General features: G+C 36.8%; 1 protein-coding gene across 7 annotated transcripts in view; it reads left to right on the plus strand.

Moving 5' to 3' along the window:
* The window catches only part of PDE4D (phosphodiesterase 4D), a 553,794-nt gene that overhangs the window by 406,611 nt on the left and 119,744 nt on the right, over positions 1-27,439 (plus strand). The window contains exon 1 of one of the 7 annotated variants that reach the window (XM_032095595.1): positions 14,070-14,367. The exons of the other annotated variants lie outside the window; for them this stretch is intronic. Within the exon in view, the coding sequence (XP_031951486.1) occupies positions 14,303-14,367 (65 nt within the window). The 5' untranslated portion in view covers positions 14,070-14,302. Of the gene's footprint in view, positions 1-14,069; positions 14,368-27,439 lie in introns of those variants that run through there. 7 annotated transcript variants of the gene reach the window in all.

Below are 27,439 nucleotides of genomic sequence, written 5' to 3' on the forward strand. Positions count from 1 at the left end.
ATTCCTCCTCCACATATGTCTGCAGGTATTCACACTTTAGAGTAATAGACAGTAAACCCGCACTGCTTGAGCTCCTCCCTCTTCGAATTGCTGTAAAGTGAATTAGTCAATGCTGTAAAATTTAGTTTGTGTAAAATATCACCTTGAAATCTTGCATTTAATCTTCAGTCATTTTGAAATGGTACAAAGAGTTACTGTTTGCTGATAAGAAAGTCAAGTATTTTTGTTGTTATTCTTTTCCATTTTTAGTTCAAAACAAAACTAACTTTCTTTTTTCACCTCCAAAACCAACCAAAAATTCTGGAGGCCTAGTTGAGCTAGACAGTACAGTGCAGCTGTAGCATGTTGATCAATGTTGACTATTCCTGATCTTGTTAAACAGAAGCCACATGCACTGTAGAAACAAACATTCATTTTACCTGTAATTTGGTATGTACTTAAATTCATGAAGAGTCTTCTGTAGCACACTGCAGTTAAGGTCCACTGGTGTGTTAGACAAAAGTACAGAAAAAATAATTTCAGGATTGGCTCTTTGACATCTTCATTTGGTTCTATTTTGAGATTTGCATGTTCTGTGAGGTTTTTTTTTTAATACATAAAGAGTAAAAAAATATAAAATAGTGGTCAGAGAAAAAAATTCTTAGTACAGCTTCTTGCTACTTATACCAGTAAATTTACAGGGAAAAATATTTTCCAAGAGCCATGGGAATTGAAGTTAACTAAACTGGACCTATCTTGCTGAGGTGATTGTCAGGAAAGTGACACACCAGGATGAAAAATTCAGTTTGATTAAAACCAGGGAAATACATGGAATCATTTAGCACGAAATTCAAATGTATAATACTGGACTATAGATAGTCCAGTATAGTTGCATTTCTAACTTCTATATGTTGAGAGAGAGAAGTGACAGTGGGACACACGTGAAAAAAGATACACCCCTGAGATGTGAGGAGGGTCTCCAGTTGTTCATTCGAATACAAATCTGGTTAATAAAACTGTGAATGCTTTGGTTCATTCTTCATTATTTATTTTATATTTTGTTCTTGATAGTTACATGTTTGTTTGTTTTTTTAAATAGGGCCATGTTTGTTTGGTGAGGCTCTTTCTGCAAACTGACTTTAAAAACAAAGTATCATGATATATTATTGCTGTGCTTTTTTTCTCTTAGTCTAAATAACTCATCGGTTTATTGAGTGGTTAGAGTAAGTGTTTGCTGAAGTTACAATGCAAAATGAGGCAGGAAAATGTTATTAGCAATCATCGACTTCAATTTATAAATCAATTGTAACAGAGTAAAAATCAGTGTGTGTACCTAAAATCTGTCATGTGAACTAAATGTATTGAGCAGTTAAATGTCACTTTGTGTATCTAATTGCCATGTTTGCTGTAGCAGGGCTTAGTTGTTCAGGAATAATGGCCCATCAGCTGAGCCTGAAAGAGATCCCAGACTGATTTCAGACATCTGTAAGACAACAAACCACAGGGGCAGAAGTGAGATCTGAAATATAAATTGAAGAAAAGCAAGTCAAGTATTATTGGAAATTGTTATTTCAAAATTACTTTTTGAGTAACAGTGACAGTATTAGCAGCACTTTTTTGCAATATGTGTCATGTTTTCCACTTTAGGGAAAATGTATTGCTTTTTTGACTGATACACCTACCAAGGGAGGAGCAACAGGTTCTGTTACTCCGTTGTAGCTGTTCCCCCTTATAAAAAGGGCCTCTGTTAAAAGAATTGAAGTGGAATAACTTTGAATGTGGTGCTGTCATGCATATTCAGATTTAAACCACAGATTCATGTCTACACCACAAACTGGAATTACTGAACTTCTGTCAATTCTGTATATCTGTGGATAAAACTGCAGGAGAGAAAGATTCAAGTTATTAATTTCATTTTAAGTGCCACATACTGCAAGAGACAAAAGATCAAATAAGTTTCATGTTCAAACTAAAACTAGACCAAACCCAGGATACATAAAGGGTGAAAGGATGACTGTAGTATAGGAGAGGCCTAAACATTGTTTAGAAAAGTGATTTAACTATTCTGATATTCAATGGCTTTTCTTCATTAAGATTTTATTTGTTGATAAGAGTTGAAGAGAACTTTTTGTCAGGGAAATAACTCATATTATTCTTAAGCTGTGATGCATTTTTTTTATTCTTTTCTCAAATGCTCTGTAAACCCTTTAGCCATCCTAGTATACTGAGTTGAAGGAGGTCTATTTAAAATGGCATTCTCCAAAAATCAAAGCAAAGCCAAGCCAGAAGGATTTGCCAGGGCTTAAAAGCAAAAATCTTAGACCCATAAAATGAGGTTTTTCATGTAGAATTTTTGCATGTATTAAGAATTCAATGCATCTCCAAAGCTACCTCAACCAATGTCTTTTTTTTTTTTTAATGAAAATTCAAGGATTCTCATTAGTGTAATATACTTTTTCCCAGGCACTGGACATCATAATAGAAACCATGTGAGTCAAAATAGACAGGTTCTGCAACCTAGAATGTTCTTTCTGAAATAATGAAGGAACGTCAGAAACAGGAACTTTGTTGTATCTCATCTCCCTCAGTGTGACATGCAAAGGGCAAGACCGGGAATTTTAATTTGTCATTTTGCTGGACACTAAAATTAATGGAATCACATAGTCACTGTTATTTTCAACCTTATATTTTCCTCACCATCCCACTGGTCACCTTCTGTTCTAGAGGTGCTGTTTCTATCTTTTTGCTCTCCACAGATCTGTTATTTGTTCCATGTTCAACATCTCTTTCTTCCTCTTGAGAGCTCTTTTCTTTTGTTTTTTTTTTTTCCTGTAGGTTTGTTTTAGTCTAGCACTGTCAAATGACTTTTTGAGAGACATCTTTTTCTGCAGATCTGACATCGCTATAAATGTCTTTCATTGATTAAGAACTTAGAACATTAACATATTTGAACTCTGACTTACTTTGGCACTACAGGTTTAATTGTCAGTATCTACATTTTTGAAAACTTGTATTCAGATCTTAGAAGGACAGAGCTTACCCTCATTTATTTTGAAAACAAAACCAATCCTTCTTCAACATTCTTACTATTTTAGAAGTTAAGAACTGATATTTAGTACAAATACCTGCTGGTGTACATTTCAGAAATTTGTGGTCATCCCTTTCAAGGTTGTGAATGAGTAGATCTGAAGGCACGTTGCATTCCTGAGAGCTCAGCCTCTTCCCTGAGACCTCTGAGCCTCCAGTGATGTGCAGCCTGGCACATGTCTGTATCAGGCAAGTCAGCCACAGATCTTTTGATGGGACTGGGCATGCAGTAGGTCTGTATTAAAAAAACCCCATGAATATCCTCAGACAAGAGGACATGAATCTTTAACGAACTGCAAAGTTGAGGAATGTGATCATAATTCTAGTAGTCGTGGATTTCAAATAGGTTTTTCTCATTTGCTTGAGTAAAAATAATGCTCTTCTGTTGCTCTAGGTAGTTAAAAATTTATTAATTGTTAGAAAAGTCTTTATTTTTGAGTCTTTATTTTCTTTAGATGCCTTTCTGAGAAAGAATATTGCCAGAATTCATGGTTGCTGTAAGTGGTTCTGTATAAGCTTTTTCAGAATAAAGATTTTTGCTCAGAGCTTTCTCTAAAGTTAAGACTTTTTTGAACCATCTGGCCAAGGGTCATAAAAAAAGTAAGCGACAGAGTGCTTGAGGGGAAAGCTGCTATGCTAGAAGGAAAAAACACTGTGCAGATGAAAACCAGGAGAGCTTCCAATGCACTGTTTGGAGGACTTTGTTTGGAGAAAAGAGATGAGGATAACTAAGCTCCAAATATTCATAAAATTATTAAATTTAATCAACACTATTATATACAGTTTAAAATAAGCAATGAAGAAATCAGAGTTTTTCTCCTGCATTCAGTGCAATATGTATTAGATTGAGAACTTTTTAGGCAAAGCAGCTTAGTTGCTCATCCTTGTCTCTGCAAAATGGCATCCTAACTGAGAAAGATTTTAGATGCTAAGACTTTTATTAAAAGGCAAAAGTGAATCATTTATTTGTGTTCTTGTCCAAAGTAACAGAACACAATGGAGAGACGCAAAAGGGAAAAAAAATCTCAGCCAGTTTCTCTCTTCCTAAATGTCACTTTATCTGGATGATGATCAGCTGGATTGACTTTGCGAGACTGACATTATTTACATATACAAAAATTGCTTAAAGAGCAAAAATAAATTCCAGCATTTTATAACTTCATATTCCAGAGACAGTAATGTGCATCTTGCTGTGATTTGTAAAACTGCCAGTGTATTTTGAATGCTAGTTCAAATTAGATTGTAGTTATGAAATATGTGCCTATGAGCATGTGAATTTAAAAGAATATATTATTGCAGCTAACCATTTAATGTCAGTAGTTGGCTTTAGCAATGTTCTCAATGTAAAATACAAAAAAATTTTCTGAATTTTTAATATAGTGAATTATTATAAAAGAAAAATTTCACTGTTTCAATATTTATGGGTTAAATTTTTCTGAAATTTTCTATAAATAAATCGTTTTCATGCAAACTTTCACATATTCTTAGAGTTTTTTCTGTAGTACTTTCACAGGTAAGCTGAGATGATAATTAAAAAAAAATAAATTCAGTATTATCTTTCCAACCCAGTCTCTTTTAGTTTTTAACCCTGCCTTAGACATGTAATAGAAACCAAATAAACGACCCTTCAAAGCTACACAGAAAATGCTGACAGTAGTTTTAAAGTGCTGACTTAGTTTTTGTAGGTTTTGTGCAAACACACTGAAATGCAGGCCATATGGTCTCAACCAATAGTGAACACATTCTGTTAGACATGCTGCATAAATTGTTTCAAATAACAACTGCTGCAGTTTCAATTTATTTTATCTGTATTCATGAAATAGATCCTCGTGAAACAAGACAAGGAAGGGAGCCATCATAGCCAGGACAAAAAGGGCCTGGGCAATCTCTGGGCCCTTCTGTGATGGAGTGACTGCAATGTTCAGAAAGATGTAATCTGCCTGGATTTCTGTAAGCTTTCAGCACAGTTCCACACGGCATCATAAACTCCAAACTGGAGAAACCTGGATTTTAAGGGTGGACATTAAGGAAATGCTGAGATGGACTCAGCCAGAGAGTTGCAGTCAATGGCTCTATGTCCAGGTGGAGGCCAGTGATGAGTGGTGTCCCTCAGGGCTGTCTTGAGGCTTGGGCTCTTCAGTATCTTTATCAGTGACAGAGACAGTGGGTCCGAGTGCACCCTCAGTACATTTGCAGGTGACAGGAAGCTGAGCAGTGCAGGTGACACAACGGAAGGATGGGATGCCATCCAGGGGCACCTGGACAAGCTTGAGAACTGAGATCATGAGAACCTAAAGGTGTTAGAAAAGCCCTAGTGCAAGATGCTGGCACCATAGTCAGAGCAGACCCAGACATGAGTACAGAACTTGGAAAAGAACTTACTGAAAGTTCTCTCCCTGCCAAGAAGGACTTGGATGTTCTCATGGCTGAAGAGCTGGACATGACCCAGCAATACCCTTGCAGCCCAGAGAGCCAAACATGTCCTGATGTCCTGGGCTGCATCCAAAGCAGCGCGGCCCGCAGGGCCAGGGAGGGGATTCTGCCCCTCTGCTCTGCTCTGGTGAGACCCCACCTGCAGTGCTGCATCCAGCTCTGGGATCTCAGCAAGTCCAGAGAGGCCGCAGAGATAATGAGCAGGCTGGAGCACCTTTTCTATGAAAAGAGGCTGAGAGAGTTGGGGTTGTTGAGCCTGGAAAAGAGAAGGCTCCGGGAAGACCACATTTCAGCCTTACAGTTAAAGGGACTTAGAAAAAAGAGGGAGAGCAACTTTTTACAGGGATAGATAGTGATAGAGAGAATGGTTTTAAGATAAAAAAAAGGAAAAAGATTAGATATTGGGAAGAAATTATTTATTCAGAGGGTAGTGAGGCACTGGAACAGGTTGCTCAGAGACTTTTTTTATGCCCATTTCCTGTCTTTGTTCATGGCCAAGTTTGATGGGGCTCTGAGTAGTCTGGTCCAGAGGATGGTGTCCCAGCCAGTGGCAGAGGGGTTGGAACTAGGTGGTATTTAAGGTCCCTTCTAACTCAAGCCATTCTATGTCTCTAAGATTTTTTTTTTAAGAAAATGTGTTGCAAAGTTGATGAACACCTAAATAAAGAAAGAGGAAGACTTGATGCCTTTCCTCGAATTTTAATTAGAGATTCTCTCTTTCTGCATTTAATGTAGCAGCATATATCTAGAAGGAATTTAGCTGGATTGAATTCAGTATTAAAAACAGAGATAGCTTTGCTAATCAAGTACTGAAGGAGAGCATCAAGAAAAAAGAATAGATTGATTTGCTATACTAGAAGGCTACCATTAGACTATGTAAAACACTAGCTAGATACCAAGTAAAACTGTACTAGTCTCAGAATTGGTATGCTACAGGATGTTGAGGTCTACATATAAATATTCCTCTGTGGATATCCATATAGTAGACTAAGCTGTGACAAGTCTGATGACAGACAAAGTATCTCTTACTCATAGAAGGGTAAAGGGGAAAGACGCATATTGTCCATGTCTAATGTGGCAATGCACTGGCAATACTGAAATGCTTGCATCCAGTTTAGGCAACTTATACTTCCACAAGAATATGAAGTTTCTGGCTGCTGTCGTCTCTGGTGGTATTTACAGCCAGTGTTGCTGAGGGTTTCTTTGGGATTTATAATGCAACATGGATTTCTTGTGCCTGGTACATTTTTTAATAAGGGGAAACTCAAACATTTAAATAGGTAATAAAGAGTTTGGATAGAACAAGCAATCAGTCCTAAACTGAGAAGAAATTTAGAATCTATGAATATCCGAACATATTGTATCTCTCCCTCCTGATGCCTGACTACTCAGGAGAAGTAGGTCTTACATGCATTTTCAGTGGTAGGTATAGCTGCTGTACTGTATATATGCATATTCATTTTGATCACCTTACTTTTCCCTCTCTGGGAAGGAAGGGGTGAGAGGTCAGAAGTGCAGCTTTTTTGAACTGTGATAATTACTACATTAAATATGGATTGGGGTAGTGGTTTCTTGGCGTTGTTCATCTCTCACGCAATCCTAATATGACAAGATGCAAGGCCAAATATGGAAATATGTCAAGTTTACATTTCTATAAAAGGAAAAATTTAGTACTGTGTACATTCAGTTCAACTGCTACAAGTAAGAGAGTGGAGAGGCAAAAAATCCTCAATCCCCAAGTTGTATAAACTTATAGGTTTTATCCTGGTACCATAGGATTTATCAAGTCCATCTTGAATTGCCCACAACCTAGGTTTCTATCATAAAGTAGGCAGGAAACCATAGTCCACAGAAGGATAGATAGACAGCTGAGAGGAGCAGTTCTGTCTGTCTTAAAATAGACATCTGAATCATGGAAACAGACTACCCCAGCAAGTGCCTATCAGAGCTGTCTCTAGCAGGAGCCTAGCTGACCAGTTTAAATGAGCAACCAATCCTCTGACAGGTCAACGCTAGTGAAAAAACTCCTTTCTTAGTGTGCCTTGTTTAACTCTCAGTGAATAATTCATGACAAGTAATGTACTCTCAATGTAACCTTCATTTGTTCCCATAGAAGCTCTCCAGTAACTTGCAACTTTTTAAAATACATAGCTTTTTGCCTTTAATTACCGTTTTGAGTTTGACAGTTTTGTGTTACAAATCAAATACATTTTGTACTTTTGAGTGGGTTTTTTTTTCTTACCCCATACAAGCCACATTAAATCTTTGGAGTTTTCTATATCTGAAAAACAAACAGAAGTGAAACATGACTAGCAAATTTTATACAGATTCAAGTGGATTTTTTGAAACATGAGTGTCATAGAGGTATACTTCCTCTTCAAGAAAGGCTTTCTAACATAATGAATAATTTAGATTTAATTTTAGTTCCTGACATTTTTCTGAAGGACTTAGAAGTATGGATGATGTCATTCTACCAAACAAGAGTCTTATCCATGTCTGACTCATTCAGGTCATGGTCCCATACCTCTGAATGCCAAGTTTCCAGTGAAGAACATGAAGAAATCTGCTCTACTGTTTCGTAGACAACTCTGCTGTTACACTAATGTAGTTACCTCACCTCAGATTTGCTTTCAGCATGACTTTCTGATAGTAAAAGTTGATTGTTTCCAAAAAGACAAAATGTTACAGAAACATTCCTTTTAGAGTATGCATGGTTGGGGTAGGCAGCTTTTTTTGTTAATGTTCAATTTTTGTTCTAGACAAGACAGAATTGGAAAACAAAAAAAGAGGTTTAATATTTAAGACTGGCTAACATACTTAACATTGAAGTGTGAATTTTCAGGTTGTACATACAAGTTTTGTTTGCTTGAAACAGTGGTCTACTTTGTACTCTTGAAATACAAGCATAGTCTTAGAATGGTGGTATTCCTAAGAGTCTTCCTTATTAATCTCACACTATCCCATTCTTCTGAACAAGGTGGTGATGAAAGAGGGCGTGTCTTACAAAATATGATGGTTCTGATAGTAAGCCTGACACTCAAGAATAACTTTGTCCAGAACCAGCCCTAACTGTCTTATCTTTGTAAAAGGAATACAAATCCTCTCTTGCCTTTCCTAGCAGCCACTGCTTCATCTGAAAAAAAAAGAGAAAGAATGTTAGTCTACCTTTTTTTTTAGCCTAAAAAAAAATGGCATATTACTCTTGGAAACCATAGCTACTGCGTAACTCCCTATTGAGTTAAATATGAGCCACCAATGTTTATTTTTTAAGCAACTACTTAGCTAAGAAATTGTAGTCTGAGTTTGTGTGGAACAAATAGTTCAAAACCAGAAGGTCTGATGGAAACATTGATAGATTTTTCCTTTAACCTTGTAATTAGTGCTGTATTATTGCAGTAAGCCCATTTAGATGTGACAAAAAGACTGTGTTTGATAATGCAACAACCCATATTTTTGTATGTCTGTGTGCTTATATATATAGACAGATATACTCATGGTTCAATCCGGGGGAGATTTTTATGTTTATTTAAAAAAAAGAGAAAAACAGCCTGACACCCTAGGCAGCCTTAGCTTAGCTGAAGTCCAAAGTCTTCCAGTAGGATAGTATTTAACATTAGGCTATTCTCTGTTATGCAGTGTTAATCCAACATCAGCAGACATCATTTATTCCAACCTTAATGACAGATGTAGGCCACAGACCACAGCCATAGCTGATAGCACTGTTTGCCTAGAATATAATGTTTCTCAGAAAAAAAGTATTCTCCAGCTCCTAAAAATGAGCTTTTTAAATTTTCTTTTTGAGTCTCTAGCAAGATTCTATTTTGATCTCTGAGACCGAATCTATAGGGACCAGCAATGGTCAGTTAGTACTGAGGCTGATAACCTCTAACTGCATAACTGATTAAATCAAATTAAAAGTAGACAGGAGTAAAGGGAGAGGAACACATTTTCAACCTGACTTTTATCAAGAACATGACTTTGCAATGTAAGGGGGTGAGGCACTGTAAGGCCTCTGTAACACAGACCTCCCTTACTGCTAATGGTACAGGTCAGGCAGCAGCACCTGGCAGCTCCAAAGGAAACCAAGATCAGGCATCTTCAGACAAGGCGTCATATTAGAATTGGATATTCTCACAGAAGACCCTCTTTGCCATGCTGCCTATGAGGAGTTTTGCACATTTGATTCTGTGTAAAGCCTTTGTAGAGCATGTAGTAACTTTGTTTACTCTACAAGCACTGAGCTAATAAACCATCTTTATTTTTAAGTTGGGCAGCTCAATCCAGGCAGCTGGATGTAAGTGGATATAGAAAGGAAACACTAGCAACATATGTCACATTTCGTCTGTGCCCTTTGGTTTGCCCTCTTGCATTCTTAGGAATTCTATGCTCTAGTTATTATTACATTTTGTAGTTCTTATGCAGTTGTGTATAACTTTTTCCTCTTTGCTAAAGGAACTCCAGTCAAAAGGGAATATGCCGTTACCTAGAAATTAATAGCAAAGTCTAATTCCCTGGAATTCCAACCCTACAAAAAAATATTTTTAAAATAATTTGCTATGTTGAGCAGAGGAAGAATCTTCACAGGCATGTCAAAAATTTGTTTCTCCAGTTCTCTGACTCTATACTTGTGTTTTGAGAGAAACGTCTCCTGAACCTAGACCTGCATTACTAGTTCTCAAACGCACTCATGCAGGTAATATAAGAACATCTTGTTAATCTTTTCTGTCCTTCAGCTTGTTGTGCAGTACAGGACAATAAGAGGATAATCTAGTTCTGTGGATGAACTATAATGAACTGTGCAACTCAGAGTTGCACGAAACTAATTGGTATGGAGCTTAGTTTGTGAAAAACTTTATCCAACAGTGGAATATGTACTCCTACATATTTGAAAGGTTGGGCTCAAGTTTAAATGCATATTCTTTGTTTATTGAAAACTGTAGTTCATATAAATATATTAACTGGAAAGTATATACGAAGAAAGGAAAGACACAAACTGTGAGCAAGACCAGATGCAACAGTAACTAAACAATAACAGGGATAGTCCTGAGTGAATGAGCCCAGCTCCAAGTTTTTAAAGATATTTTAGTTATCCTACTTAAAAAAAAAAATATGAAGCTAAGATTCGTATCAAAAGGCAGCAGATCGTGTTACAGCTTTCATTTGGTAATGTGTATTCCAAACACCACACTTAAGAGCCCAGTCATTATGTCTGAAGTCTTGAGACTGTGAATCCATTTCTTCAGCTAGCGTAGAGCAGCAGTAGCCTGGCACATATCGCATGTTTTTTTTTTCATCAGTTTGATGTCCAAGTGCTTTTCAAGCAGCATTGTGTGGGTTATCCCTGTTTTACAAACTAGGAAGACAAAACTCAGAATGTTTGAGCAAGTTTTCCATAACCTCAAGAAAGAGATGTTGCCAAGCATGGAACAGAACAGTCACTCCTATACCTCATTCCCTAAGCCACACTTTCTGCAATTCATTTTAATATTCAATTCTGTGCACTGTAATACTGGTTTAATTCCATTACTTACTAATTTGAAGAGAAGTAACTAAGATGCAAGCATGCTCAAAGTGAGCTGAATCCAGCACACTTTGTATTACTGGTGTTTTAATTCTTTCTGTATCTTCTCTTCTTTAGACAGTTTAGCTATACAGCTAAAACCTCAGTTGGTGATACATGCAGATAAAAAATATGGTTGCTTTTCTTGCTGTTTTTATTATTAGCATATTTAGTAGTACTGAATGTCTCCATCTTTTAGTATTTTCATTAATTTTAAAACTTTTCTTCATTATTTTTATTATACAATCAACCCTTGCCTTAAATGTGGTGGAATCCAAACAAGACTTCTATTCCAAAGCCTTTTTCCAGCCACCCTAAAAAATAAAAGGATTCCAAAAAGGAAAAAAAACCCATGGTTTTTTTTTTTTTAATTACAGGATTACATGCACAGCTATTTAAGCAATGGCCATTTCTCTGTTTATTCTCTTAACTGTCCTTTTTTTTTCTCTTAATTCCTCAAATTATGAGAAATTGAGATTTTTTTATTATTTGACCCCATACCAGATACAAAAATAAATACTACATCATCATCTATGAGCATGGTGGACTAGTATGCTCCTATCTTTTCATAAAACTTAGACAAATCTGCATTTGAGGTTAATTGCAGCACAACAGATTTTATGTGTGAATTAGAAGCTATTTTTAACTGCCAAAGTTGTTCTAATGGGTTCTCTACAAACGTCTCTAGAAAGAGGCTGGCCTTTCTCATAATGAATATTAAGAGGTTACTTTGTTTTAACTTTGACAAAGTCAACTGATGAATTTCAAATAAAACTAACATTCCCTGGAGGCCTGTGAGCTCTCCTTCCTACTAATAGACACCCTTTTTCGTGGGAGCCCTGTGATTCTAAGGTTACTACCTTAAGACAGGCTCTGATTCGGCCACTTGAAGTATGGTTGCTTAATATATATTTCATAATTGTTGAAGTTAATAGGCACTTGGAGAACAGGAGTTTGTTTCTAAGGAGCTGAGGATGGAGAACAAAGAAAGCATATTTACAGTGGGTGTTAGTACTTAGTTAATGAGATGGAGAACTGCGAACCCATGTGAACTTATTTTCTGAACTAGTATTGAAAAACACTGACTCAAATATTTGAGTACCTGCAACTAGAATGTATTTATATTGCATAGTAGTGTTTAGTATCTAAATATGTTAATATTTCTAATTATATTTCTAGCAACTACAAGTAAGAGGCAGCATCTTGACTGATGCGCTACTGAGAACAGACTATCCTGGGATACTTACTTTGTAGCACAGCAGAAATAGTCTTTGAATATTCGATTTCAGTATGGTATTACAAAAAACTTACTCAAAAGCTTTGTTTTCCTTCATTTTGTGTTCCTACATAAAATTGAAATAGTTTTCATATTTATAAATAATAAATAACCAAGCAAACTTAAAAAAACCCCCAGCATTAAAATGGCCAGGTATTCTGTAACAATCCAGGAACTCTATTTTATCTGATTTTCTTTTTTCATGACCTATTCCATCTGTTAAAGGAATAAAAAAGTTTCACAACATGGTGCCTGATTTATGTCCTCTTCTATAGACGTGTGACCTGCACAGTGACAGACCCAACTGTTACTAAAGGTCCCATGACTGTATGACCCTTCAAGCTAAATTTACCACCAATGCCTTTTCCACTCATTGAAGTTAACGTTTTTGATTGCATAAGACTCTTACAAAAGGTCCTTTGCAAGTCACTAAGTGATATTTGAGAGATAAGTGCCAGAAAACGTGAAGAACAGAACACAGAGCAAGAAAAGTTATTAACATTCCTTCTGCTGTTGTGGATCACTTTATATGCAGATCACTAGCAAAAGCCTCCAGGGCAGTTAGGATCTTTCCTGGTGATATACAGCATAGTTGGTAATGCATTTTATTGTACTGTTATAAAATAAAGTGCAAAGGTTGTACAGAGCCTTATACACATTCCAGTTTGATAATTTTTTGATCTTTTGATACATAATCTATTTATCATATTTTCCTTCTATTTGCCAAGTCTATATAAACTTTATGAATGCAATCTTCAGTGCTTGTTTTCATTATTAACCTAGATGCACTACTATCAAAAGTAATGTACTGCAACACTTGTAGCAACTGCAAAGGAATGGCTATTAAGCATGTAAACACTTGTTCAGCAATAAATTTGTTCTTTCAGTTTAAAATCAATTCTAACACAGTTCGGAGCATTTTCAAAAATTTATAAATTAAACAATATAATCTCTATTTTTTTCACTGCATTTTTCCTCTTTTAATGCTGAAATTGCCAAATATATTAAGATAGGAATTAGCTCCCAAAGCTTTTATGATATTTTTTGGCTAGAAATTATAAATGCAATTTTTTTGATAATATGTGAACTATTAATGTAATTCTTATATCAGGAAAAGGTATTTGCAGTAGACCGGAAAGGACGTCATGTTGTAGTTCTTCAACTAAGGTATTTTTTCCTTCAGTGATTAATAACAATCACTATCTGTATATGTGTTTGACTTTAACAGTGAACAAGGAATTTCATTTTTATTTAACTTCCCCACAGTGTTCTGAATGTCTTTCAGACAGGGAATACTTTCTAGTTTGAAGTTAGACAATAGAACTTATTCAAAGTATCTAAGCAAGTGTTAGGAGAAAGAGAATGGGAAGAATTACATTTCTGGGTAAGGGTTTCAGTGGATTTGGAATAAAAAAACCCTTTGTTCCTGTCTTTACTCCACAGAGACTAATTTATCTAGCATGTCTCTAAGCAGAATTTCCCTGCAAACTCAGAAACATTACTGTAACTTACATTCATCCTTTCCTTTCATTTATTATCCATAAGTATTGTTTCCTTTTTATTTTCTTTTTTTTCCCATTTTTTTAAATGTTATTGACCTTTAAACCTGTTGTTATCAAACTGCAAGAAAGAGATAGGGACTCTTTTCAGCTGCCTTCATTCTCATGTGACCTGAAGGGAGAATAGGTTCGAAATAGACTAGTTCCTCCCAGGGCAATACAAGACAGAAGAGAAAAGCACTGTCATTTCCGAACAGCACAGTGCTAGAGTAAACTCAGCATGAAAAAGGAAGGAGTTGCAGCATGTTAGAATTCTTCCTCCACAGCCTGGATTTTTACACGAGACTGATTTGGAGTGTGTTAAAAAGAGGAGGATTTTAAAAAATACTTTGAAATGGAGTACTTTGAGAATGAGCTTTTTAAGGACAACTGACATCTGTGCTAGTATTACTGAAGGAATTTTTCGAAATGAGCATTGTTATGAAGCCAAGATCCCGATCTACCAGCTCCTTAAGGACTGCCGATGCAATGTGGTAATGTGATTCGTTTGTTTCTTTCAGGCTCTCCTTCCTATTAGGACACAGAGATATGTCCCAAGAAAGTCACAGACTTTAATTTTGACTTGATAGATTTTGCATGGTTATTGAAGATGTTCAGCTGTTGAGTTTCACAATTATTGTTGTGTTTTATTGTAAAATACAGTGTATATAATTTTTAAAAAGAGAAGCCTTTACATACTTTTTGTGACACATTACATAGATTTTTCCCATTCAGCAGTCAGGTTCAATCCTTACACATGGAGATTCCTTCTAAAAATCTTCAGTAGACTGTAAGAGACAGTAAGAGAAATCATAACAAAAAGCTTGCATTTCTGGAGGCCGGAGAGTAAAATGAAGTTATAGTTTGTGTGAGCTATTTTGGGATGCTTACATGTAGTTTTGCTGCACAAACAGACACTGGTAGAGATGTGTCCTGGGAAGCAGCAGACTTTGTAGCAGCATATGTGAGACTGGGCTATGTTATGCTTCATGTGTTTCCCCTCCTCTCTGAGGCTTAGAGGAGTAGAAGTAGCCTGTGATATTGATCTGTATGATTTTCTTGAAGATTTTTTCAGTTAGCAATCAGCAAAGTTTTGTCTTTTGACAAAACTTTTGACTTTGACTTTTTTTCTTATGAGAACTTTATGCTGCTTTTTAAAGCTTGATGGGCACTGACAGGACAGCTTTCTATAAAGTATGAGAAATAAATTCTCTTTACTCTCTTAATGTGCCCCACATTTTTTTCTTCTCTCTGTGTCTTTAATAAAACCACCATCATTTTAATAAGCACATAATAAACTAATTGTTCAGAGCTATATTTTACAGGTATAAAATTATGTATTTTAAAATATAACTTTTTTAAATATATAAATGGCTGATGTGCTACTGGGGGATAGAACAGTAAATAAATACAGTTCTTTGTGAGGAAATACATCCAGTTAATTGAACATTAGCCTAATAAAAACTTTATGTTTCAAATAGTTTTGACTCTGAGTTAAAGCCATGTCAGTATTACTGTTAAAGCAGTTAGTAATCTCTTCCAGTTACCTTTTACTGAAACCATTTTGTAGTAAAAGAAAATTAAACAAGTACACTACTCAAGCTAAAGAGTAGTCCTAGTTGTTCTCAGACACTGCTAAGGCAGAGTTTTGCTGAAATAAATGCAGTAAGTAGTGTCTCTATCTCTTTATTAAATTACAATACCATGTTGGTAAACTAAATATTGCTAAAGTGCTACACTCCGCAGGGTGACTCCAAGGAAGTGAGCTAAAACATACATACCTTAGCTATTACGTACAACTGTGCAAATAAGTCAGTACCTCTGATTAAGTCTGCCTTTCTACTTTGTTGTTTTTGTTGTTATTGTTGACTGCCTCCATTAATTCTTTCAGGAAAAAGTAGTTTAAAAGAAAAAAAATCCTTGTAGCTGATGGTTGCAATCTAATTTGAGCACCAAATATTCTGTCTAAAATACCTGCCTTTTGTTGCTGTTGCCTTTAGTTATAATGCTAATCTGATATCTGAGAATACCTGTTCTGCTGGTTGTAAACTGGGAGTCCTCTGCTACCCTGCTGTTTGGGAACACTACCTGAGCTCAGAGGTAACTCTCAGGGAGATATTTGGAGGCTGCTGGAGAAGGTACATGCTGTTCTCTGGTGGGGTGGAGCAAGGGCAGGCAGACCCTGTCCCAAACAGGGGGAAAATGGAGCGCTGAGATCAGAGAGAGTGGGAGGGAGCTGCTGCCTGCCCACACCGACCTCAGCTCCTGGCCGCCTCCAGGGAGGTGGCAGATGAGGCCAGCCCACCCTACCCACGTCATCCAACCAGCAGCCTTCAAGGTGGGCCTGAGCAAGACCAGTTTCCAAACCATCTGCTTGGCTTAATTTTGTGGGCCTTATTGCCTGAATCTGTGGGTTTGTACCTTCCTGCAGTTCTCTGGGGGAGAACAGCAACACTATAATCTTGCCACAATATGAATGCCTAGGGACAAATCAGATCAGGATTAAATCAGAAACACTGGTAGGTGTTCAGGCCAGGAGACAGGAAGAGCTATGCCACGTAATTCTCTTTTCTGAATCTGTTAACATAGGGACCCCACTCTATGTAAGAGGAGCAGGAGTGCCTGGGAGGAAGGAGAAGTTGAGTCTCAAGAACACAGAGACTTGAGTGACAGGACTGTTTTAAAGTGTGGATACCTGTCTTAGAAGGGTTTGAGAAAAAATGATCCCAGGATTTCCTCTACCACTTCCCTTGTGAATATTAATTTCCATGAAAATCAGAAACCAGGCTCCAAACACAGAGACCACTAAGAGGACAGAAAAGATGTAAAGACAAGACAGAGAAACCTCTGCTCTTGGTTCCCTGTAATCACACTCACTCTCTGTCCAAAAGGCACAGCAAGTTCAGTGTAAAAGCATGTGTGTGGTAAAAGAATAATATTCTTTTCTGTATCAATATTACAAAGCATTCAAAGGGTATCTCCACTGATGATGTGCTGTGATGGGTACCCCAGCTGACTTTGAGCAGATGCAGATGAGCCCAGCCTGTACTGATGTCTTCCCTTTTAATGTGGCTTGGGTTGGAGATGGCTGATGTTTAGCATGATGGTAGGGTCTGTAGGCAAACCTTCTCTTTCCTATGTACCTTGGAAAATTTATCCTGATGTTATGGTGACTGAAGTAAAAGCAGATGGTTGGTATTTATACAAAATAAGAAAGGGACTTATATAAGGCTACTTGTTATGTTAATGCTGCTCAATTCTACCACTCACTGCCACTCATTCCTCAGTTCAGGGTGTGATTGTGAAGTATGGTTTTATACCATAGATCTTCTGGAGAATAGTCTAGAAGGGATAAATGATTGTGCAGTCTTTTCAACTAAGACAATTGATGTGTCTTTTTATTCCAGAGAAGAAATAATAAGGAAGTAAGGAAATCACAGTAAGCTAAACTTTGGCTGAGACAGGAGTACAAGCATTTAAATGAGAATATGATTCCATATTTTCTTGACTATTTGTCACTTAACAGTAAAGCAGTAGTGTTTCACAGAAAATGTCGAATTTCTGTTGATTTTTTCCTTTTGTAATGACAGAAAAGTCTGAAATTAGAAAAAAAAAAAGGTATTTAGATTAAGTGAATTAAAATGTTAGAAGTTTAAATGAGGAACTGATGGCAAATCAAGCAAGCAGCCTGGGTTGTTGCGCAGAACCTACTGGCTGGAAATGGTGCAGCTGATCAGATTTTAGAATTGCCTTTGCTTTTCATGATACATGTAACTAGCCAAAAGAGCTATAAGCCTCAGGAGTATTGTCAGATTTTTGCCACAATCCTTTCTGCATGATGCAACTAGAGATAGTTAACTGTTTACTTCATGAGTTGGAATCACTGGGTTTTATTTATTTTTTGTAATGTAGGCCAGTTTGGGCTTGTCTGGGTTTTGGAACTTTGGTGTTTGATTGATCTGAAAAGGGCACAGCCTGTCTAGTGACCCAGAAAGCAGAGGTCTTCAACAATTCAGTCTGTGGTGTTATGTAGAACAATGCATCTGTTCTTATTTAGCTCTAGAAGTGGGTGATATTGCTTGTCTGCAATATGATTAAGTTCAGTATATTGGAAATCACTGAAGGATGTTGTCAAATATGGATTTCTCAGTCTATGACATATTTATAGATAAGTGGTACAAAACTGACCTCTTGTATGGACTTTCCATGACCCTTAATATGTGGATCACAAGAGAGATACTAAATAAAAGTTTTATTGAATGGAGACAATAAAATACTTGTGGCTTGGCATCAGTGAATGGCGTTGTTTCTGGGGCAGAAGAGCTAGAACAAAACAATGAGCTGACATTCAGGTAGCTGCACTGGTTTCCTGACTTAAAGATACCGTACAGTAGAACTCTGCAATAAGCATGACCCAGTCTTTTGGTAGCCCTGTCTGACAGGAGGAAGCTGCGGCCACATCACACTGCTTGGGGACTGGCCGTCCCAAAATCGTTCAGTTCCCTGGTTAATCCGTTGGTGCTAGCAAGCCTATTGCCAGTACAAAGATGAAGAATGTATTCAATAAATGATGCTGAATGAGTCATATGTGTATAGGTTATTATTATTATATATTTAAAGTTAGCTGCTGACTTCCAGACTGGGAATCCCAGTGCTGGTGACACAACACCAAAACCAGGCATTCCTTCAAGGAATCTTTGTCTACAGGGCAGAGAATGTAAACACAGGTGAATGTAACTGTGGACAATATTAACAACATTCATGTCACTTGGCTGCTAAAGGGTTAAGGTTTTTTATTTCTGTGTTGGGTGAATCTCTTTTCCTCTCCAGTATTATGATTGTTTTGTGAGGCACTGTTGATGATACTACTTGTCCCTTGTTGCCATATCTTATGAAACTGTATTAAAAAAGGAGGGTGGGGACTTCACATAATATCCAATTGCAGTTTTAGTAGTTGAAGGTATTGAATAGAGTGCATTGGGAAAGTTCAATGCAATCTGCACACCATCCAAACTCATAGGCAGGGATTGTAGTACCAAGTATAACATGTAAAATTGAGGGATTTCTGAATGTTGAGGAAAGCCTGCAAGCTACAGATGAGTTTTCCTACATGAATTCTGACTTTGATTGAATTCATAGGTGACTTCATTAAGAAAAATAGGCTTTTGTAAGCAGTATGGTCCTCAAATCATGGCAACCATAGAAATTCAAAGGGGTATATATGCTTTTATTTACTGTTCAGTGCTAATGGGAAAGTCTGCATAGTCAGCATGATGCCATTTTCCATAGTGTGATATGTTAAACAGTGTTATTTTTACAAAATGGAAGGAGAAAAAATGTAGTTTTTTCAATGAAGTAGTGGTGGGTTTTGAAAGGATCAAGTAGTCTATTTTCTAAAAGAATAAGACATGTTCTAATGGGCCTGGCCACTAGTCTTCCTAACCTAGTATCCTGTAATCACCTGCAGCAACAGGAATAGCTGAGTCCCTGTCCAGTTTCTGCAGTCCATTCCCATCATGTTGCCCAGCATTTACTGGTGTTGTATTAGGGATGTTACAGGGTTCACCTTGGCCTTCTGCTTCTCCGATCATCTATGTACCTGTTTGCCTATAGATTGCCTAATCTCTTTTCTGAATTTGCTGGTAAAGTCTCTTCCCCTACAGCCTTCTGACAATCTTTCTGCTTATGTAGGAAAGCCACTTTCTTTACTGAGCTTTAAAATTAGTTCTGCCATTATGGCATTTCATGAAAGAGTCTGCATTCACTTATCCAGCAGCTCCATGATTCTCTAAGTTCAGTTAAAGCCTCCTCAGCCTTTTCTTGTAGAAACTGAAAAGTTGTAGCCTTCTTGTATTTTCCTAAACAGGCTGCTGCCCCATCCCTTGATCATTTTAGTTCCCATTCATTGTATTTCCTCAAAAGAGACCTGAGTGCAGGCATTACCCAAGATGTGAACACACCAAAGTTCTCACACAGTAGTAAAATTATATCTCCTTATTTTCTCAGCACCTTTGTTGATTATGTCCAGTATGTTGTGTAGATTTTTTGACTGCCATTTCAAGTTGAGATAGTGATTTAAAATAATTTTTACTGCTTTTTTTAGCCATTTCTTTTGGCATGTTCTCATCTCTGTATTTTTGTAGAGCAGAAGTATTAGACTTGCCAACATAAAGACCAGTTACTTTAACATCAATGTGATAAGAACTGCTGTCTTGAAATAACAAATGTGGTGGTTTTTTAAACAAACAAATATTGCAAACTATGCCAAACAGAACAAATTGCAAAGTTTGACTCCAGCAAAGAAAGGCACTACCTCGGAGATACTTTCTTTCAAGCTGCATCCAGATAAACACATGTAATACTCTTTCTCCACCAAACGCAAACACACGATGTAGTCCTCTGCCTCTCACTTGAGTGCATTAACGATCCACTTTCAGTTTTCCTGAAAATATAATCTTGTCTTTACAGCACAGTTTTCACACCTTCTCCCTGAGCACATCTGTAAGTTATCAGCTTGTGGACAAAGCTCTGTTCAAATCTAATGACCATGAGGCCCAGTGAAGGTGTGGCACTTCAGTGTCTGTCCCTAGTGTAAAAAAGGGAGAGGACAACAAGGTTCATGGGGAGCTCACTTGACAACTCAACCTGAATGACCAAAAGCCCATTTACGGCTGGTTCAAGTGGGGATAGAAGGTAGTTCCAACCCGGATCAATGCTGAGATACCATGATGGAAGCCTTCTCCCTTTTCTACCCTTCCATTACACCATGTCTGAAACAGTTGTTTGCTCTTAGTTCCACAACAAGGGGTTATCTTACTTCCTACCTTGTATTCTGAGAAGCACAATTGCAGTGTAAGACGTAACAGGTGGGATTCAGCTCATCTAGATAGATTTTTATCATACCTGATCTAGTAACCTCATGCCCTTGGTGAGAAATACTTGCTGTCAGGATATGACGTCTGTGACATATTTTAGATGTCTGCGTAAGGAAGATACGTACTCTTGATGTCACTGATTTTATCAGTGCCACTCAACATAAGTAATGCATATAAATGAGATCTAACTTGTATGTGGACACCTACAGTGTGCATCTATAGCCAGATTGATTCTTTCTGATGCAGCTTATGCTGAATACATGCTTTAATATTTAGTAATTTTACTATTATCTTATAAGGGGAATTATCACATAAAATAAGAGAAATACAATATGGACTAGAGAGTATTAGAACACAACAGCAAGAATAAACCGACTACTTAGGCTAAATATTGTAGTGAAAGAACCTTGCAGTCAAAGTGAGGCCAGTTTGCAGCCATTAACTCACTAAACAGTTATGTCATCATTCCAATGACAAAACAAATGATTCAATCTCATTACTGTGGTTCCCATCAGAATTCAGCTATGGTGGTTTCTAATTCAGACTAATATGCACTAGAGCATGTTTCTTAAGTCACATTACAAAACCAGAAGTAGATTTCTGCACTCCTTTATTTGGTAGCATTGCTGTTACTGTTAAGATAGGGGCATTCGTGGCTTAGATGGGTGCATAGTATGATATTATATGGCCTTTTAAGTATTTTTTCTTTCATTAAAAATCATGAAATCTTTCCAAAATTATAATATATTGAAATACAGAACAGTTTCAAAGCTAAATGGCAGAAACAGATTTGTTCATTTGACGTCATTTTTGAGGATTTGAGAAGCACAGAGAGGAAAACATGACTTAAATTTGTTGCTTTTCTGTTTCATTTGATAGACTTATATCAGCATTTGGTGGTGGCTTTTTAAATGTGCTCAAATACTAGCACACTAAAATCTCACACACTAATTTGAAAATAGTTTTCTCTATAGTTATTTGAGAAATACTTTTCCCCTTCTATGAAAGTGTTAAGCATAAAAAAAGGAAGAAGATTCCTTCAGGAACATTAGTAAGAGTCTTTTTATTTGTCAGACATCTCAAATCCAGTACAGATCAAGTAAAAAAAATTCATTTTTGCAGTTTCATTGTGCTTTATTTAAGTTCAGTAATTTAAAATCACTATTCAAATAAAATATTTGAATAAAAATTCAAGTTAGACTAGAAAAAAAGGGATTTATTTTTATGAAAAAACCTTTCAGTAGTTCTGAAATTTATCCTTAAGTTTCTTTTAATAAGTGTAAATGTTTTGTGTGGTTTTGAAAAATGTCAGTTTTGGAGTAATTTTATTGGTTAGTTATCTAAATTTTGAAGAACTTACCATATGCAGTTATATAATATCCTACTAACAAATGTCTCTAAAGTGTGTACCCACAACATGTTTCAAAAAAAGGACACACATTCCATCAGTACAAGACAACACACGGCAAAGAGTTGCATGTTGGTGCTTTCTGTAGTGCCCTGGGAGCTGGTGGGATGATGCTGTAACGAGGCAAGTAAACCCTCTGACACCGTGACAGGCTGCTTTTGGAACCCCAGTGACTAATTCCATGTGGTGGTGTACTACGTCTCATAGCTGCTGCCAGCATCCACCCCCTCACACATCATGGCAGACAACAGCAAACACTTTTAGGAAATTCTTTCCAAGAGGTATATATTGAGAAATAAACAGCTAGTCACTATGAAAGCTCCTTGGTTGCCACTGCCCTGAAGTGTCCCCTGCACAAGATCAGTTATATAAGATCATCTTCTTCTGAGAGCTTTATATTAATAATCATCTTTATTGTCTCAGACGTTTCCACATTTAGTAATTTTAAGCTTGTGAGCCATGCTTTCTTGTGATATGTTGTCTTTCCCTGACTTAACCTTAACATCTATTTTTCTCTTGTCCTAGCCCTATACATATGACTATTATTGGGTTCAGACACTGTAACTAATTTACTTTTACTTCCCCCCATTTTCACATTTTCTGTCCTTCTTATTTGAATTTAAATCTCTCTTTCCAGCTGAGTTAGAAACAGCCTTCATGATTTGAATGCCATCAAAATTTACCTTTGCAAGATGGGAACAAAACAGTTCTTTTAACAGTTCTTTTACCTTCAGTTAATGACAAAAATATTGGTTTCAATTTTTGTCTTCAAAACTTCCAGATATAAAATAGGTGTTTTTATGTCTAAAACTGAGCAATTGTGTTACTGCAGCTTTCATCCTTCCTTGTTCAACATCTCCTATGCTGTTTGATGCCCATGTTGCTGTATCAGGAACACAGATATGTTCTATTCAGTTGAATCCTTTTAGTGTGTTTGCACTTTAGATGTGTGATGGCCATAAAGTTAGTCAAAAATTCTGCCGTGGAAATGTGCATATCTCCTTAAAATATATAATCCATATTATACAGAATAACATAAAATTTCCTTGCTTGTATATGTGTATTTTCCAAGTGCGTCCAGTGAACTAAATATTTTATTTACTTCTCACACTATATATCTTCATATATAGTGTGAGAAGCCACAGTGTGATAAAGCCTGCACTCCTTATGTTCTTTAAGACCAAATGAAGTGCATCACATTTCCATAAGTGAACCGCTTGGTCTTACTAGTATTTAGTGTTGCTGCTTTCACTGCAAGCCATCCTAAGGGTGGTTTGAATTAAACTGTATGCATAAATACTTTTTTTTCTTTTCCTCATTCTAACTTTTGTTCCAGTCAAGTATTTTTCTTTCATAAAAATGTATCTTCCATTGTTATCCCCCTTGGTATAGCTTGAGTAATTTTTTATACACTCAAGTCTAATAGTCACATGACATCCTCAGCTCTCACATCTAAAAATTAAAGATTTAATGCTTACAGAAAAGATTGCGAGTTTCACAAATTAAAAGGTGAGGAAAAGATCCATTGTTTTTAAACTCTCACCATTTTAAGACAATCCCTTCACCTTTACTTGCATAGTCAACAGGGGAATTCATATAAGTCCAGAGGGCTGTTCAGAAAATCAGAAATGTCATCCTAACACAGACAGGTTCTCCCAGCTTTCCTGTGAGCTCTCTCCCCAGGGACTGCTGGTGAGCCTGGCCTCCAAGTTTAGCTGTCTGTGCAAACCTGTGCTATTAATTTTCCCTGTGTGATCTATAGAAAAACTTTTTTTCTTGTTTTGCCAAGTGATGTTTAGGACTTTTTTTTTTAAAAAGAGATTTTTTTGGTGTAGTTACTTCTTATTCTTGATTTTTATATATAGTTTCTTTGCATGATTTGCATAAAGATGGTGTGATAATGCTTTTATCAGCTGGTGTTGAAATGTACAAAGGAAAAAGGAAGCACAGAGGAAGGACATTCAATAGAGTGAAATGCCATTTCACAGATGCTGGATAGATTTTGTCCAATTCCTGTGTGCAGTTTTTCATTATTTTTCATCTGTTATATCTGAAACTACATTAAAAAAGATATTGGCAGATATTTTGTGGAGAGAAATATGATGAAGTAAAGATGAACATTTAAAAGTTTACAGGCCTGCTTACTGGCTTGCAGTAAGAGTGTGAGACGTCTATTTAACCTACCTCTGACAGACCCAATAAGGGTAAAATGGAACATGTTTTCCTATGACAAATGGAAAGGTCAGGTCATGAAAGAGCAGCAGTAACATCAGTACTTCAGCTGGTAGATGTTCTGGTTATACTCATCAGCAGATGTTTTTTAGTGGTAGAGGCCGTATTAGGTCCTTGTTGCATTCCTTGCATACTTATTTTGGCTACCAAAACACACTGTTACTCTGAGAAGCTCAGTAATGGCAAGGGGGAAAAATCCACCATATGTTCTTACAGGCTGCAAATGTTACTAGGGCCTTGAAGGGATCCCTTGCTGATGCTGGAGAATGAAGGCCTTTTTCCCACCCACTTTCATTGTATCACAAGTTTTCTTCAAAGCATTTTCAGTGATGAGAAAACAATTAAATATGTACAAACGCTGTTCCATTTGAGCATGGCTTAAAAGTAGTTTGCAGTAGGCAGCTAGGTTGAAAGAAACATTTATGGAGATGTTGTTAATTCTTCCAAATGAGTTTCAGGTTTTCTTTATGTCTTCTTCAATTTTACATTACTTTAGTCTTAAAATAGTACTGAATTCTGAAATTGAAATATATAAACTATAATAATTTGATTTCCTACTATTCTTTTTGCCAGTCATTCAACCACCTGGACATCAAAAATTTAATGTAATACAGTTTGCAGTTTCAAATATACTCTTCTCAGTCCTGGTATCTTGTTTACTTGGGAACAACTGTTCATTTAAATGAAAAAAAAAAAATTTACACTATAAATTAAGTAAATGCTTATTTATAGCAGCAGACAACAGGGTTTTTATAGCTTTTCATTCCTGGCTCATATTCTAGCTCTTGTTCCTTCCTTCTCTAAATTTCTTTACATTTATTTACCCTTTAATATCCACTGTTTCACAATTTAATTTTTCAGAGATTCTGAAAAAGTCAAACCAGTCCTGATTGTGTTCTGTCAACAGAGCAGGGCTGAAAAGAGAATTGGGTGTGTCAGGAACTATTGTGATTTGTTTCTGTTCAGATTGAATAACAATGAATTTCCCTGACTTCTTTTCGCCTTTATTTTGCAGTATAAACCTCTGCATGAATAAGATAATGAGATAGTAGATGTGTGCCGTTCCTGTGATAAGGGAAAAACATTCTGCTCAAGTCACTCTGGCTTTTCCTCAGTTTATGCCATGGATAGTGAATGTTTTGGCTCTATCTTGATATACTTTCATAATGCTCAGATCTTTCCTTGCTCTTTAGAAAACAGACTTTTAAAATTTGAAATGTAATGTTTCCCTAGTCAGCAGCTCATGATACCCCAAAACCTGTACTGTAAGTATTCCAAAACCTCAAAAGTTTCAGTATTACTGCTCTATGTTCAGTGACCATTTCTACAGCTACTCCATTAGCTCTGGAAGACACTGTCCAAAGTGGTGACTAGATTGTTACTTTCTCCCTCTCTTTATTATATTTAAGGCCTGATTTGATAGTTTGTCTGCTGACAGTTCAAAATGCACTTCACAATAGAAAGAAATCTGTGATTTAGAACCCAAGGACAGTAAAACTGTGTACCAGGCTGTTACCACTGTTACCTGTTATCACAGGAAATCCTGGTGATAATATACTTTCATTTGTACCCACATATAGAGGAAATCTGTAAAAGAATCAAGGACTAATTGACACAGAGGGTGTGTGTGTGGGAAATTGCAATATTCAAGGGGAGATATACATAGCACAAGGAGTCTTTTGAAAGTTATAATATTTTTGAAAGGCATGAGAAGAGAATACATTGATCAAAGCCAATGGGACCCCTTGGTCTAAGCTTGCTGATGATCAGTGATAGGCCCTACCATTGCATAATTAATTACTTCTAAAAAGTTCAACCTATTCTGTGTCAGTTCTCAAACTGTTCAGATGCCCTTCATTTAATGAGCTGGAAAATGATTCTGGCTGGCTCAGTGATATTGAAGCTGTGCCCTTTCCAGCCTAGTCCGCAAAAGCTTATTTTTTGATTTATCCTCTGAGGAACACTGGCCAAGGTACTTTCTGTTTTGGTCTTTGTTTTAATGTCCCTTTTGACATTAGTCAAGACCTAATAGTCACCTCAGTGCCATCTTCTCTGAATACCATGCTGTTAAGGAGAGATGCATGCTTGCCTAGGTTTCAGTATGACCAAAATGACTGTTTAGGTTTGATGCCACATAGAGTCCTGGACATTTGAGAAAACATATTAAGCCACTCAGTTGATATTGGCACAGGCACTGTTTTTATGCTTGGCAACACTATGATAGTGACTTAATTGCTGACATATGTTTTCCATTCTTAAGGGTCAGAGACGTGAGCTGGGAAAACATTATGAACCACTCCTTGAACCCCTAGTGGTGGCATCAGCTTTCATAAAGTCAGCATTTGTGACAACTCAAATACCACAATTGCCTATTAAAAGGATTTTTTCTCTTACAACTGTGATCCTGGTATCAGTCAGTTTGTAGCTGATGTTCTTGCTGTTACAAACATGCCCAGAGAGCCCTTCCAAATGAATCTGAATTTCAGCTCTAGAGATCTGCATTTCCATAAAGCCATGGAATCTTAGAATGGTTTGTGTTGGAAGGCACCTTAAAGATCGTCTATCTCCAACCTCCCTGTCATGGACAGAGACACCTTCCCTCCACTAGGTCAGGTTACTGACAGCCCCATCCAGCACAATCCTGAAGACTTCCAGGGATGAGGTGAACATGCCGGGGTTTGGGCCTTACTCATATTTATCAGCAGTGCCACAATTTTTCTTTGATTCACAGATAGTAATTACATTTGCATTTTTGGCAAGCAAGATGTTCACAGCTGTGAAGCAATGTATATTTCTCCTTGGAATATCCATTCTTGAAAAAGGCTGGAAATGAATAACTAGGAAATGACATTTTGTAAAGCCATCACAGCTTTTCATCTTGTCCAAACAGCTTTTCCACCACAGAAATACTTCCCTCCCCCACAGTTTCCCCCTATGTTAGTAAGATGACTGTATGACTTTTTTACTGATATTGTGCATTAACAACTTTCTTACAATTATTTATTTCAAAAGTAAAATACTGCTTTGCATTTATGCCATTAGTATCATTAC

This window comes from Corvus moneduloides, chromosome Z (genome assembly GCF_009650955.1).
Source record: "Corvus moneduloides isolate bCorMon1 chromosome Z, bCorMon1.pri, whole genome shotgun sequence".
In the NCBI taxonomy this organism is placed as follows: domain Eukaryota; kingdom Metazoa; phylum Chordata; class Aves; order Passeriformes; family Corvidae; genus Corvus; species Corvus moneduloides.